This window comes from Myotis brandtii, unplaced genomic scaffold (genome assembly GCF_000412655.1).
Source record: "Myotis brandtii unplaced genomic scaffold, ASM41265v1 scaffold131, whole genome shotgun sequence".
NCBI classification, from domain to species: domain Eukaryota; kingdom Metazoa; phylum Chordata; class Mammalia; order Chiroptera; family Vespertilionidae; genus Myotis; species Myotis brandtii.
In genome coordinates, this window is record NW_005354632.1 from 3,907,784 (window position 1) to 3,922,951 (window position 15,168).

At 39.5% G+C, this 15,168-nt stretch overlaps 1 protein-coding gene across 5 annotated transcripts in view; it reads left to right on the plus strand.

Annotated features, from left to right (window-relative positions):
* The window catches only part of DRAM2 (DNA-damage regulated autophagy modulator 2), a 19,931-nt gene extending 5,221 nt beyond the window's left edge, over window positions 1-14,710 (plus strand). The window contains exons 4-12 of one of the 5 annotated variants that reach the window (XR_001360880.1): window positions 980-1,124; window positions 4,885-4,952; window positions 5,774-5,913; window positions 10,332-10,509; window positions 11,016-11,098; window positions 12,047-12,139; window positions 12,660-12,913; window positions 14,042-14,200; window positions 14,466-14,710. Coding sequence is in view for 1 of the 5 variants with exons in the window: in XM_005860030.2 (XP_005860092.1) it covers window positions 994-1,124; window positions 4,885-4,952; window positions 5,774-5,913; window positions 10,332-10,509; window positions 11,016-11,098; window positions 12,047-12,139; window positions 12,660-12,767 (801 nt within the window). In the remaining 4 variants the exon portion in view is untranslated. Of the gene's footprint in view, window positions 1-979; window positions 1,125-4,884; window positions 4,953-5,773; window positions 5,914-10,331; window positions 10,510-11,015; window positions 11,099-12,046; window positions 12,140-12,659; window positions 13,308-14,041 lie in introns of those variants that run through there. The other 4 variants (XR_001360882.1, XR_001360879.1, XR_001360881.1 and 1 more) reach the window with 4 other exon arrangements.
* The last annotated feature ends 458 nt before the right edge of the window (window positions 14,711-15,168 follow it).

Genomic DNA, 15,168 nt, shown 5'->3' on the forward strand with positions numbered 1-15,168 from the left:
GGACAGTCAGCTGAAGGACTGGAGTCGAGACTTGAAGATGGGTGAGTAGGTGTTGACTGGTGGTAGTGGGAGGGAGCGGGGAGAGCACTGTAGTCCACTCATCCAGACAGTACCGTGCGCATGAAGGTCTGAGGGGCCCAAGAGAGCATGCCACATCCGAAGATCTGAAAGCAGTTTGTGGTGGCGTACAGCACAGCGATTGGTGGCAGAATGGAACTGCCTGAGTTTGACTCCTGCCTCTACCTCCCCATGACCTTGGGCAATTCTCTTAACCTCTATAAGTCTGCTGTGAGGAGTCAATGAGATCATGTCTTAATGGAAAGTGCTTCATAACATTGCTGACACAGTAAACACTGTGTTTGCTTTTGACATGATGATGAAGGTGATGAGCAAGAAACTGGGAGCAAAGAGAGTAGCCAGAGAGGAATATAAAAAGTAAACAGAGACCAGGCAGTGCAAGGGCCTCACAGACCATGCTCAGGAGGAGAGGGTGTTTACAAGGGCGTAGGGGAGACCTGAAAGACTCGCTGTGGGGGGAGAAGGTGCTCGGGTTGGTATTGTAGAATTAGAAGGGTCACTCCGGCTTTAGGGTGGAGTCTAGATTGGTTGTGGTCCAGTCTAGAGGAGGACCAGTTAGTAGGTTATAATAATAAGCTGGCCAAGAAGAGAGGGTGGTTTCGGTGGGGCAGTGCAGTGCAGATGGAGAGGAGAGCTAGATTTTAAGGACATTTCGGAGGTGGAATAAGCGGCACTTGGTACTCGATGTTGTGTGGAAGGACGGGACTGGATCTGAGTGGGAGAATCTTGGTTTCATTTCCTGAGACGTCGAAGGAGAGCGGGTGTTAGCAGGTGGTGAGGGGGGTGGTTTCAGAAGTGGACCAGCTCAGGGTGCTAAGTCCAAGGTTGGGGGAGTGGACGGCTAAAGCAGAAAAGATGAAATACGTGTGGATAATCTTGTCTGACTTGTTTTCTGCTTCAGAAGACCTGTCTGAGATGTGGTGGTTTCAGCAAGGCCTCAGTTTCCTGCCCTCAGCCCTTGTCATTTGGACGGCTGCTGCTTTCATATTTTCGTACATTACTGCCATCATTCTCCACCATGTTGACCCTGCGTTGCCTTATATCAGGTCAGTGAAATGTACCCTATAGGTTATTTCTCATTCATATTTTAACATCGAAGCCAAGAGGTAACGTTAGCATTTTGAAATTCAAATGTTATGTTTGGCTTTACAACGACAAGAGGAACATAACAGGGAAGGATTCTTGGCTCCTTCTATGTGATGGAGAAATGTGGAGACAGAGGGCTGAGATTCATTTGGGACTTGCTTAGTGAATTGTGACACTTCAGTGCCTTGTTCTCCAAATCAGTATTTGACGCTGTCTCAGGAGATAGAATTGGAGTTACTCTCCCCTTAAAAAAAAAAAAATGCTGCAGACAACAATAATAATATTGAAAGATCATAGTAATGACAAACATTTGTTGATCTACTTATGTGCAAGGTAATGTCCTAAGCATTCTTCAGTCTTAAATAATTGGGTCCTTACAGCCACCCTTTGAGGTGGGAACTGCGACCCCCACGTGAGGAAATGGGGTCCAGGAAGATCAAGTTCCTGTCCAGAGGCACAAGACAGTAAATGACGGAACCGAGAATCAATTTCACTGGGCAGTTTGGCTCTGGAGGCCACGCGCTTACTTCTCAGGACATGCTGCCTAGATCTTTCTGGCACATTAAGCAAATATTTTTGAAATTTCAAAATTGCTAATGAAGTACTCAATTTCTTGTATGTCCATAACCCTTCTCTTCAATTATAAAGGTAATGTGTGCTTATCCTAACACATTTTAAACAATACCAGAGTGATTATAAAAACAAAAAGTTGACCTCTCTCTTCTAACCTCCCTTTAGTTCCTGCCTCCACACACGTGATTAATGGGTTTGGTGGATTGCCTTCCAGAGTTTGGCGTGTTTGGTGTTGGAGTTGTTTCATTTATTAATTTGTTTACCTTCTGAAAAACTAACCTTTTAAAGGATGATAAACTGAAAGGCTAAATGTATTTTTTTATAAATAGTATGACCCAAAGAATATCAACAAATTGGGTGCACGTGGGGAAGATTTATAAAACAAAAAGATATTTTTTATTTAAGGTTCCAGTTCTAGGAATCTGATCATCACCAATGTTTACTACTCTGCTAGGGGCACGTGTAGTTTAAGGCAGCGGTCACCAACTGGTGGTCCTCAAGGTCCGAAAGGTTGGGCGACCGCTGGTTTAAGAAGCCAGTTCACACTTTAGTAACTTCAAGAGAAGACACACATAAAAAATTGATGAGGGTCCTTCAGCGTTTTTATGGCTCCTTCGAAAACTTGTCTGCTTTCATTTGAAGGAGCTTTAAGTAAGTTAGAGGCCACGTGAGTTCTTTCTCGGTTTCAGTTCTCTGATGGTCTGGCATGTGATTTTCTGACCCAGAGTCCGCTAGGCACTTCCTCTCCTTTCCCTGCCCTTCTGTCTTTTTCTGCTAACGAACTTCGTATATTGCCCTAGGATCTTTTCCCGACATTATGACATATTTAAACTCAATGGTACTTACTTTTACTTCCCTTAAGCTCCTTTCCTTTCATCTGAAAAATGATTGTTAAACTAGTTCCTTTCTGTTCATAAACCCTAACTAAAAGGCCTAGTTGTTACAGCAGCAAAGGGCATAACCGAAAGTAAAGTTCACCTCAAAGACAGTTTACAAGCTCGTTTCAGGTGCTGTCTAGGTTCGAGTAGTGTAGGCCTAAGTGGGGTCCGTGAGACTAGCCACTGGGGTCCGAGAAGAAACTATTAGAACTTATATGCATATTTTAAAATCTCAAAATCTTTAAGCTGAAATGTAATATATGTGTAATAATAATACATATATTTTGAAGTTACATGGTTACACTTTTTTATGGTGTGTAATCAAAATGGTGTGCAGACCGCTGGGCTGAAGGGCCTGCTGCCGAGGCGATGGGCAGGGCTCTTTTCATTTGGAGGCCAGTGTGTGTCAGCGTGTTGCAGAGCCAGGGAAGGAGCCCGCGCAGCCAGCGGCTTGGACATGGATGCTTTGGGTTACTTTTGGGATAATTCAAAACAAGAGCATCATTTGGAACTCAACTTAAAATTGTGTGTATTTTTTCTGATTATAAGAATAATACGTATACATTATTCTTGAAAACTTGAAAGGTAGAAGGGACAACAGCAACAAAACAACATGATCCCCACTCCCTGATCGTGATCAGAGAGGAACAGAAGCTTTTGTATCTGAAGATGCGTTTTAGAGTAGGAAGGAGCAGGCCTTCCGATTCATATTGGATACTTTACTTTTCATAAACGTAATCCAGATGCTCACCGAGTCTTCCTGATTCCTTACCAGAAATGACTTTCCATTCCTTTTTTTTCTCTTTTTTTAGAATAGTACTTTTTAAAAAATATGTTTTTACTGATTTCAGAGAGGAAGTGAGAGGGAGAGATAGAAATTTCAATGATGAGAAAGAATCATCAGTCGGTTGCCTCTTGCACGCCCCCTGTTGGGGGTTGAGCCCACAACCAGGGCATGTGCCCTGACCTGAAACAAACCCTAACTTCCTGGTTCATGGGTTTGTTAGCCACATGAACCACTGAGCCACACCGGCCGGGCTCCATTCCTTTTTTCTTCCCATTACATTGTCTTAGTTGAGATCTTTATTCTCTTTTCTACGTACTTCAATTTGAGACCAAAGAGTTTGTCTCTTTAATCTTTACAGTAGTTAGAGGGAGGAGAAAGGAAGTAACATTTAATGGGTCTCCTCTGTGCCTGCTACTCTGGTAGATATTTCACATGCACTACCCCACTTTCAGTTCCTCGTGGCCATCCGGTGAGGCAGGGAGGAGGGTAATAGCTCCATTTTGCAGATAGTCTGACTTAGGGAGACAGAAGAACACGCCCACGGTTCCACAGTTAGTACGTGGTGGTAGTTCATCTGGGTCCGTGTACACCACACTGCCCTGACCGACGGGCATTGCAGTGCATGTGGCAGCTGGTGGTGATAGAGGTCTGGACGGAATGCTGTGAGTCAGCATTCTGCTAGCGGATTGGTCATGGACATAGGGAGGTGGGGGCTCAAAACTGGTCTGGAATGGAAGCTCCAGGAAGTCAGTGGCTTTGTCTCTTTTACTTACCACCATATTTCTGTCCCTAAAACGCTGTCTGGCACAGGGTAGGTTCTTGATAAATATTTTTTTGATTAATCATGAAATGATTGGCTGTAAATTGAGTTATAGGCAGAGTCAAGAGCAATAACAACCCAGCCAGTGTGGCTCAGTAGTTGAGTGTTGACCTATGAACCAGGAGGTCAGAGTTTGATTCCCTGTCAGGGCACATGCCCAGGTTGCAGGCTCGTTCCCCAGTAGGGGGCATGCAGGAGGCAGCTGATCAATGATTCTCTCTCATTATTGATGTTTCTATCTCTCTCTCCCTCACCCTTCCATTCTCTGAAATCAATAAGCACATTTTTGTGTTTTTTTTTAAAAAAGAACGTAATAACAAAAGACAGATTTTTTAAAGGATCTGTGATGTTAGAGAATATTCAGAGACAGATGAACATACTGCCTGAGTGATGTAAGTCAGTAACAACATCCTTAACATGCTTTTTCATTAATTTACATTGATTTCTAGTATGTGAAAAAATAATCTAAGTGATATGATAAAAAGTGAACTGGGCAAATATTGTGAGCTCAAATTGTCATGTCCTTATGCAATTTTAAGAGTTGAACCCATAGATTTATGAAAAGATAAAGGACTTGAAGTAACCCCTGTTGTTTCTTATCCCTTAGAAGAAATACACGTGTAAATTCAGTGTTAGAAATCCACACCATTTTTTTCTTTCAGTGACACTGGTACCATCGCTCCAGAAAAGTGCCTGTTTGGGGCAATGTTAAATTTCGCCGCAGTTTTATGTAAGTAATGAGAATGGTCTTAATGATGAAAATTAATAGCCAAATCACCCCTTTCTTCTTTAGACAATATTGTGTTACTTGTTTTACTTTTTAGTTACTATACTTGAGGGAATGTTCTCACTAAATTATTGATCAGAGATATGTTCCTTTTAAAAGAAAAGCAGTTTCTAGAAATGCTAAATTATGGAAATAAATCTTTAAAAAAACGTATAGAGCTATTTGACTACTCATTCAAATACAAGTTGTAAAGTATTACCAAATATTCCTTGAGGCCTTAAGTGGATTTCTTAAGCAACTAGTAGAGGACAAAGAGCTGTCAACACACTGACCACAACTAACACCAACTACATCCCTTCAGGGTAAGTAATTTCGGAGTTTGAGGATAGCATGGTTTGATTTTTGAACGATATTCTAATGCCAAAGGAATGGAGTTCTGCTACAGTATTTTACATTCCTATTAATCACTTGTTTTTTGAACCAAATTGTTATTAATGGTTTGCTAGAGTATTGCTTTTTCCACCAATTGTAACTATTTGCATTCTTTTATAGGAAGTCAGAAATTAAAGTCAAGTAAATGTTTCAGTGTATGACTAAAGTTTTCAAGCACATATCTACAAAAGCATAGCTCTGCTATGTTTTCTGTACTTTCGTGTTCTTTGGCAATGTTTTTGCAAGGGAAAGTTTGATTTAGCCCTTTCTTGACTACTGAGAAAAAAAGGAAAATCTCTGTTTCTGGATAGCAGTGACCTTCGCGAACTCTTTGTTGGCAACTTTATTTCTTGGTTATTTATTACTTGTTTTTTGGATTTTCTCTTTCCCAGGCGTTGCTACCATTTATGTTCGTTATAAGCAAGTTCAGGCTCTGAATCCCGAAGGGAAATATATCTCCAAGTTAAACAAGGCTGGCTTCGTACTTGGATTGCTGAGTTGTTTAGGACTTTCTTTTGTGGCAAATTTCCAGGTTTGTGTTTTAACCCAGCACAGGTATTTCCCTGAGGTACCTGAATGTACGTGTGACCAAGAGCACCTGGAGCACCCAGTTACATGCTGCTGTTGTTTCTTTGCCCTCACAAAATAGAATCCACGGCTTTGGAATTATTTGACCCTTTTAGAAATAGCTACATTTACACTTAGAAAATTTCATTCTCGTTAATCTGTTGACTAAATCGAAATTATTCTGTCATTTTAAGGATCTACAGGACTTGACTTATTAGACTCTTTATTACTATTTAATTGGAGATTACTCCAAGACCAGGGAGAATTGATATACATTATAAGTGAGAATTACATATTTAAACTTTTTTAAAAATATGCCTGACAAGTTATACTCATTTACTTATTTTGTATTCTTATTTAGATGCTTCCATTGATCACCTACATTCCTAGGTACCCAGCCCTTAGGTGAGGAGGTTGAGGAAGGATCTGTAGCTCTTTCAGTGTTTTCTCAGGAATTCTTTTTTTAAAAAAATATATTTTATTGATTTTTTTACAGAGAGGAAGGGAGAGGGATGGAGAGTTAGAAACATCGATGAGAGAGAAACATCGATCAGCTGCCTCCCGCACACCCCCTACTGGGAATGTGCCCGCAACCAAGGTACATGCCCTTGACCGGAATTGAACCCGGGACCCTTGAGTCCGCAGGCCGACGCTCTATCCACTAAGCAAAACGGGTTAGGGCTTCTCAGGAATTCTTAATGTTAAAGTGCCAGTCAGCTGTCACCAAGCATTTGCAAGCTCTCCACGTTTCTTTCTGCCGATGTTCTCTCAGATAAGGCTTTGGTACTACCAGTTGCATCCTGGGCCTGTGGTGCTTTTTGATTAATCTCTCTACAGCCTTTAAAGTTTCCATTTAGACATTTGGTAACCTAGTTAGACATTTAATAACTAGCCAGACATAAAAACACACATTGTAGCTCAGTTGGTAGGAGAGTCATTTCCTACACTGAAAGGTCAATCAGGGCATATACCTCAGTTGCAGGTTCAATCCCCAGTCAGTTGGGGCACATGTGGGAGGCAATCGATAGATACCTCTTTCTCTCGCGCTCTTTCTCAAAGTCAATGAAAATGTCCTCAGGTGTGGATTAAAAAAAACAATACACACATCATACAACTACATGTATTAGAGGCATATTCTGTCTTTCTTATTCAAACTTCTCCATTCCTATAATGCTTCTTATTGGTTTCTGTTATTTTTTTAAAAATATGTTTTTATTGATTCAGAGAGGAAGGGAAAGGGAGAGAGAGATAGAAACATCAATGATGAGAGAAATCATGATTTCTGGGGATTAAGCCCGCAACCCAGGCATATGCCCTGACTGGGAATCAAACCGCAACCTCCTGGTTCATAGGTCAATGCTCAACCACTGAACCACTCCAGTCGGGCTGATTGGTTTCTGTTACTCAGTGTTTTAGTAATGGTTAATACTAGTAACCTCCATAAGTAAAATCCAAGTGGATATTAGAGTAGTGCTTGCTGCTGTAACAAAGCCCAGAATTGCACTATCTCAACACAGAAGGTTATTTCATACATACATGCCTACAGGGTCTGGACAACAGGGACATTAAGAAGGGGAGTGATGCCGAATGAGGCCAAGAGGTTGATAGCAACCTATCATACAATACCTTTGAGTTAATGAAGCAGTTCGGCAGTTTATCAAATTGCTTTCTTTTCTCTTGGTTGTCTTTTTCTTTTTTTTCTTTTGACAGCAAAGGTGGAAATTTACTGAGAAACAAGCACAGACAGACTCCCGTGTGGGCGGGGGAAAGAGTCCCACAGCACAGACTCCCATGTGGGGAGGGGGAAGAGTCCCATGATTGTCTCTTTTCATGCAGCTTTGGACCTGTAGTCCTTGGAGCAGGGGGACAGCCTCATTCCCCTTCCTAATGTCTCCATTGTGCAAACACTGGCCTTTCTTTGTTTCTTAAATAAGACAAGTTTATTAACTCCATGTCATATGTTGTTTCCTCTGTTGGACACACCACGACCCCAAGCTTGAATAGATTGAGGCATCTTTCAGATCTCACTACACACTGCCCTTCTTGGGAAAGTCTTTTCTGTTGAGAGACTTGCTCCTATATATTGATCTGTGTTTTTTAAATTTTATTTTAAAAAATTTTAGTCAATATATTTCTCCATTAATTACAAGTACAATGGTTTTGTTCACCATTGTATATTCAACACCTAACATAGTACTTAGCACAAACAGGCTGTCATTAAATATTTACTAATTAGCTGATTGAGAGAGGCTAAAGGGACTAAGCAGAATGGATAAAAAATTCTGCTATTACTATAGTTAGCAGCATTTAAAGAGACCTAATAATTAAAATAGGGCATTTGAAAAATCTGACTTAAAAATACAAATATAATTTCTTTGAAAGCAAGTATCTATATATCTCTATATATAAAAGCCTAAGCGACCGAACAACTGTTTGACCGGTTGCTATGACGCACAGTGACCACCAGGGGGCAGACACTCAACACAGGAGCTGCCCCCTGGTGGTTAGTGTGCTCCCACAGCGGGAGTGCCGCTCAGCTGACTGACGGGTGCCAGACGCCCAGCTCATGGTTGGCGAGTGCAGCTGCAGTGGCATGAGCCTCTCCCGCTTCCTTGGCAGCTACTGAGCTACTGAGGGGCAGCAGCAGGTGCAACGGGGTCGGGATGAGCAGGAGCAGCACCCGGCCCAGGCTCCGCCTCCTCCCCAGCCACCTGCCACTTTGTGCACTACTACACCCTCGAAGGATGTCGGACTGCCGGTTCCGGGGGGTGTTGGCCTGGCCTGCGGGGATCAGGCCAAAACTGGCAGTCCAATGTCCCCCAAGGGGGTTCCTGGATTGCGAGAGGGCACAGGCCAGGCTGAGGGACCCCACCGGTGCATGGATTCATGTATTGGTCCTCTAGTGTTTAATAATCAACAAAACATATGGTAAGTGTACTCAGTGCCAACTTAAAGGAATTTTTCTCTCTAGGAAGTTTATCCTCAAGGGAACTTAGAAGGGATAAGTAGGCAGAAATCTACATTAATTTCCTAGAGCTACCCCAACAAAACACCACAAACCAGTTTTATATACTTCTCTTCTAATTGGAAATAGAACACGCTCCATTCTTTACTTTTGCTTTTTAATTCACAGGATTTTGTTGATAGGATTGTGTACTGACCACAGTGGGCAGTGATCAGGCTGAGTGTATTTAGCTTCATCAGTATAGTGAGAATATTTTTAAGGGGAAAAATTTATCCATTCTACTGTTCTTAGCCCTAAAATAATTAATTTCATTTTTGCCTACATTTTTCCAGCCTTTAGCCATATGTATAGAATAAATCCACCTAATTATGAACTAAGAAAATATTACCATTTTGTATTACATTCTGTGGGCGCTGAATGTTGTTTTTATCTTTGTTACACAAAGTGGTAATGACAATACATTTTTTTCTCTCCTTAGTGTGCATAACTTATTGCCAATTTTAACACCCAAAACCACACTGAAGTCACCCTTTCTCTCTCCAAAAGGAAACCAATGACTTTGGCAAATAAGTTGTTATATTTTATTTCTTTATTCTAGAAACTTTCTATATCTTCAACCAAGAGCATTGGCCTCTGTGTTTGTGAATTAGCACTTTGATTGGAAAGTGAGGGAACCAAGCCCTGACCTCTCTGTTGTTCCCTCAGTCAGACCCTCTGTGCCACGCGCTGCACCTTCTCAACCAGATGAAACAGCATCTGTTTAGAAAAACAGACTGGCTTAAAGGAGGACTTTTGATTGTAGAATTTTTAGAGAGCTGTTGTCATCACGTTTTAAGCAGAGTGTATTACAGTAAAAGGTAAAATGTAAGTAGATACTGGTAACAAGAATAAGGCAGCCCTGGGTGGTGTGGCTCAGTTGGTTGAGTGTTGTCTCCTGCACCAAAAGGTTGCTGCCAGTTCGGTTCAGTTCCTCGCCAGGACACATGCCTGGGTTGCAGGCTCCATCCTTGGTAGGGGGCATACTCATTTCTAAAGTTTATTATTTGTTGTTTGTGCTGCTTCACTTGAGTGTAAACTGTGAGGGCCAATTTTTGTTATTTTTTCTTTTTTTTACTAATATATCTGAGTACTAAACAGTGCTGACATAGAAGAGGCACCTAAATAAATAAACATATTAAATGGATAAATAATTACTTTCATATTTTTAGTAGTGGCCTGAGATCAAATTTGAATTATTATAATCCACAGGTTTATGCTGAACATTATGAAAGAAAATTGCCTCAGGAAGTAATTTGTACAATCTGCAGGGGTTTTCTACTCTGTGAATGTCCTATTAAAATTGCTCGCTTGTGTTTTAAATACTGTTATTGGCAATATGTGTTCAGTTTCTTTTATTTTATTTCTTCTTTCTGCCTCAGAAAACAACCTTTTTTGCCGTGCATATATGTGGAGCTGTTCTCACCTTTGGTATGGGCTCATTGTATATGTTTGTCCAGACCGCCCTTTCTTACCTAATGCAGCCCAAAATTCATGGCAAACAGATCTTCTGGGTCAGACTGCTGCTGGTCATCTGGTGTGGAGTGAGCGCATTTAGCAGTATCCTTTGCTCTAAAATGTGGCTACACTCGGAAGGGAATTGAATAACAAAATTTAAGTGAACGCTGTTGGCATATTGTAAGCAGTCCTTTTGTGGACAGTGAGATTCTTGGAACAGTAACTCCGAATTCAAGGATTTTAAACATGTAATTCAGTTTTTACATAGGAACCCAGTAACTGAGCTAGGAACAAAGATAATGTGTAAACTAATCATGCTCACTTCAAAGATGTTATGATGAGTTAATTATGTAGCAGAAGCTGGTGATGGAAGTGCTGAGTTACTGACAGAGGCGGTTGACGATGTGAGCCACTTCATAGTGACCCTCTGGGCACATTGAGAAGTTTCCTTCTGCCGTGTACCATGAAGTCTTTAAGAAGATGGGTTTGGACCTTGGAAACAAATATATGCGTGGTCCTCTTGGACCTTTAAAGCAATTTTGGTTTTGAATCTAACTTAAACTTACAGCTCCTCTCTGAGAATCTTCCTTGACCGGCCTTTCTCATAGTGCTGACTTGCTCCTCACTCCTGTACAGTGGCCATTTTGGCTCAGATATAGTACAGAAACTCCACTGGAACCCCGAGGATAAAGTAAGAACGTAGAGTCTTAAAAAACATAGTTTTGTATTAAAGATGAGTATTTTGATAGTGTTTTTCATTTCATCACTAACGATGAGACATTTTCAGTAGCATAATCAGTTATGTATTAAGGTTATTTTCTATATATGAAAGGGTTTATGTGGCATCCTCTGTATTCTCCTGTCACCTGTGGTCTGTGGGCATTTTCAAGATATGAAGGAAATTGTGATGGCAAAGAGTTTTCTCAGAAATGGACTCCTCACGATCAGGATATAGTATACAGTGTACCCAGCTGAGATCTTTTATTATTAGAATACTTGTTTTCTGAATTGAAAACATGTCTTTGCCCATCTTTTGTTGCCTGGAAGTGTATTATTATGGACTCTGCATTTGGATTCAAATATAGTGGATATCTGAGCTTTGATCCTGAGAAAAATGGAGGAGGGACATACTACATAGATAATAAAATGAGTTTATCTGTTTTCACGAACCTCTCAGTGGCATTTTACTTTAAATTATTTATCAAATATCAGTCTTATTAGAACATATTTGTGGAAATGAATGAGTAAAATAATTTGCTAGATTTTCTGAAGTATAATCCATACACTACTTAATGCTTTAAAATAGCACTAAGTTTATCGTGAGCCTTGTTTACTTAAGGGTGTTTTTTGTTTTTTTTTTAATCTTTGGCTTTGGGAAAGGCAGTAAGTTCTTGATTCAAGTAGAAGTTCTCCTGTCTTAGTTATTCAAATGGAACTTTATGTGCTCTAGATAAAACTGTGATGATAGCTAGATCATTTAAGAGGACTTTTCCAATGCCTGCCTTGAATGCTCAAGATACGTAAAAAAAAAAAAAATTGAGGGTTTATAAGTATTACAGGTTTTTTATTTGAGAGAAATTATAGACCATTTGCCCGAAATTTCACAGAATTATTCTTTTTTTTTTCATTGTCACTCAAGGGCTATGTGCTTCACATGATTACTACCGCAGCAGAATGGTCTATGTCATTTTCCTTCTTTGGTTTTTTCCTGACTTATATCCGTGATTTTCAGGTAAGGAAACACAGAATTAGATTTATGTGGTCAAACTTCCTTCAGGTGGGGTACGAGAACTTTCTGAAGGCAAGTCTCTAACCTTTCGAACATTAACTTCATAAGCAGTGATGGCAGAAGAGGAACTTTTCACATGAATCGTTTCTGTGTTTGCAGAAGTAGTGTATTACTAGCAAGATTCAGCTTTGAAATGGGGTTGTAAAGCAATCACATTTGAGAAATTCTTTGACAGAATTTTCATCCACTCTGCTTCCATGTACGTTGGCCATCCTCAACATTTAGTTTTACTGATTCTTCATAGAAATGAAAGAAAAATAAAGATCCAAATAGAGAAACTTGGTTTTCCCAGCTCTCAATACTACCGATATCTTTGGCAATTCAATAGCTGTCTCATTCTTATTACTCATTATAATTGATTTATAGTCCTAATCCCAAAAGATATCCCTCTGAACATATTGAGGATGTGACCTGTCATTAAGGAGCAAACTTCTGTATATATTTTTCCCTTTTTTTGTTCCAGAAAATTTCTTTGCGAGTGGAAACCAATTTACATGGATTAACCCTCTATGACACTGTTCCTTGTCCTATTAACAACGAGCAATCACACCTACTTTCCAGAGATATATGATGAAAAGATGAAACATTTATGCGACGATTATGATTCTCAGGGATTGGGAAAACGTTCATAAGTTACTACTACTGATCTGAAATTTTCCACCAATTAATCAAGGCTGACAGTGACATTGACGGGTCCTGATAACCAAGAATCATGAAGTAAGCCAATTTATAAATTATTTCAAGGGATATATTCAAGTGGATCATGTAAAACCATTTCTGCCTATACTTTTTTTACTCGCAGGAAATAAAACCAAAGGACAATAGCACTAGATTTTTTTTCTACTTTATTGAAGTGAAACACCAGAAGTGCACTGAACCGTCTGCAAAATCCGGCATTTCATGTTTTAGAAATTATTGTAAAGCATGTTTTGTTTGGAGCACTTATGCAAGTCATTTTCCAGGACACCAAGTAATCAGCATTGCTCAGCAGCTCCTTTCAAATTGGGTTTTGCAGTAATAGTTTTACCATATTAATACATTTCTTATAGTCTTTTAAAAAATTTTTTTCTGGAATTCACCAATAAAGGGAAGCAGACCTGAATTCATATACCATCTGTGGTTGGTTTTAGTGGTATTGAATTGATTCCTGCCACAAGGCCAGATATTATGCTAACTGGTCTGTCACACATGGTTATAATAATTTCATGAAACTTGGTCTCTGATAAGAGATTTTAATTAAAACTGAGAGAAGCAGCTATAGTTAAATTTATGCCAATCATGTTTTGCATAAAACGAAGGTTAGTGTTCATTCATGAATCTGAGGACTTTGTGAATAACAGCAGATATCATTAATAGTTACCTTAAACTACAGTCAAGAACTGTTTAGATTTTTCTTTTTAGCAAATTATGATTACTTGTAAAAGTAGCCTTGAGCAGGCAAATATTGAACCTTTTTACTGGGATGTGATGTTTGTAGAAGTCAGATTCTAAAGGACAAAATGAGCAACTTGAAAAAACTAGGTACAAAATAATTGTGATACATACATCTCTCTGGTCATGGCACGTGATTGGATAGCTTGTACCAAAATTGCTACCTATGTAGATAAAGAATGATTTACAGCCCAGCCGGCGTAGCTCAGTGGTTGAGGGTCGACCTATGAACCAGGAGGTCCCAGTTCTAGTCCTGGTTCGATTCCTGGTCAGGGCACATGCACAGGTTGCAGGCTTGATCCTCAGTGTGAGGCGTGCAGGAGGCAGCCAATCAATGATTCTCATCACTGATGTTTCTATCTCTCCTGCTCCCTCTCCCTTCCTCTCTGAAATCAATAAAAATATATTTAAAAGTAAAAAAGAATGATATACAGATTCCAGATAAAATTTAGAAGGAGAAAATGCTCATCGGGAAGATGACCATGACAAACTGATTTGCAAAAGAATCCTTGAAGAAGATGAACAAGCTTTATCTTTTTAGAAGAAATGGGCCCACTGCCAGAATAAAAGATGGTGAGAACAAATTTAAAGTGTCAGAGAAAGCAATTTAAGGGAAAATGGTTATTTGGTGGAAACAGAGCTTGATCATGAGTAAGTTGCTAGAATGGGACTAAATAATATTTCTGAAGACTTTTTGACTAAAAATAAAATACTGTTTATGTATATTAAGCAGCAGTGTAAGGGGGGGGGCATTTCAGTAAACATTGATTGGCATCATGTGAAAAAAATATGGGTACAAAGCATAAAATTTTTTTTATTATATTTCTGCAAATCATAGTGCGACCACACCTGGAATACAGCATCCAGTCCTGATTGTTCTATATCAAGAAAACTATAATTCAGTTATGAAGACCACAGTATGGTGAGGGGGAAATTGATCGAATCAAAGTTAATAAAATTATAAATTATGTGTGGATAAGATGGCACAGGGGAGAATGTGCACTTGTACGTCCATACTGGAATATCAGGCTTAGAGATATACATAACACATTAAATTATTGTAAAATAAAAATATTAGTTTGATGGTGTTTTAATTCTTTAACTTTTACTCTTAGAAAAAATATAGATCCAATTAACTCAGCCTCCACTCTAGGAGTATGAAAAAGGAATGGCAGCCCTTTTCTGGAGATAACATTTATTTTCACACTTACTCTTCTTTTATAAAAAATATCCAGCATAGAGTAAGAAATTAGAAGACATGTAAGGAAGCAGGACAATTTGATCCAGAGAGGAACAGTCAATGAAAGCAAACTCAGAGATTTCCTAGATGTTGCAAATATCAAATGTAGATAACTCTGATAAAAGTGCTGAAGGATCTAATAAAAAGGGTGGAAAACATGCATGAAAAGATGAGGACTTTCAGCAGACTGAGAACTTTGAAAAACACAAGAAAAAGTTCTACAACTGGATATGACAGTTACACATAGAAAAAAGGACCAATAAACTTGAAGACGGCATTTGAAAGTATAAAAACTGATTAA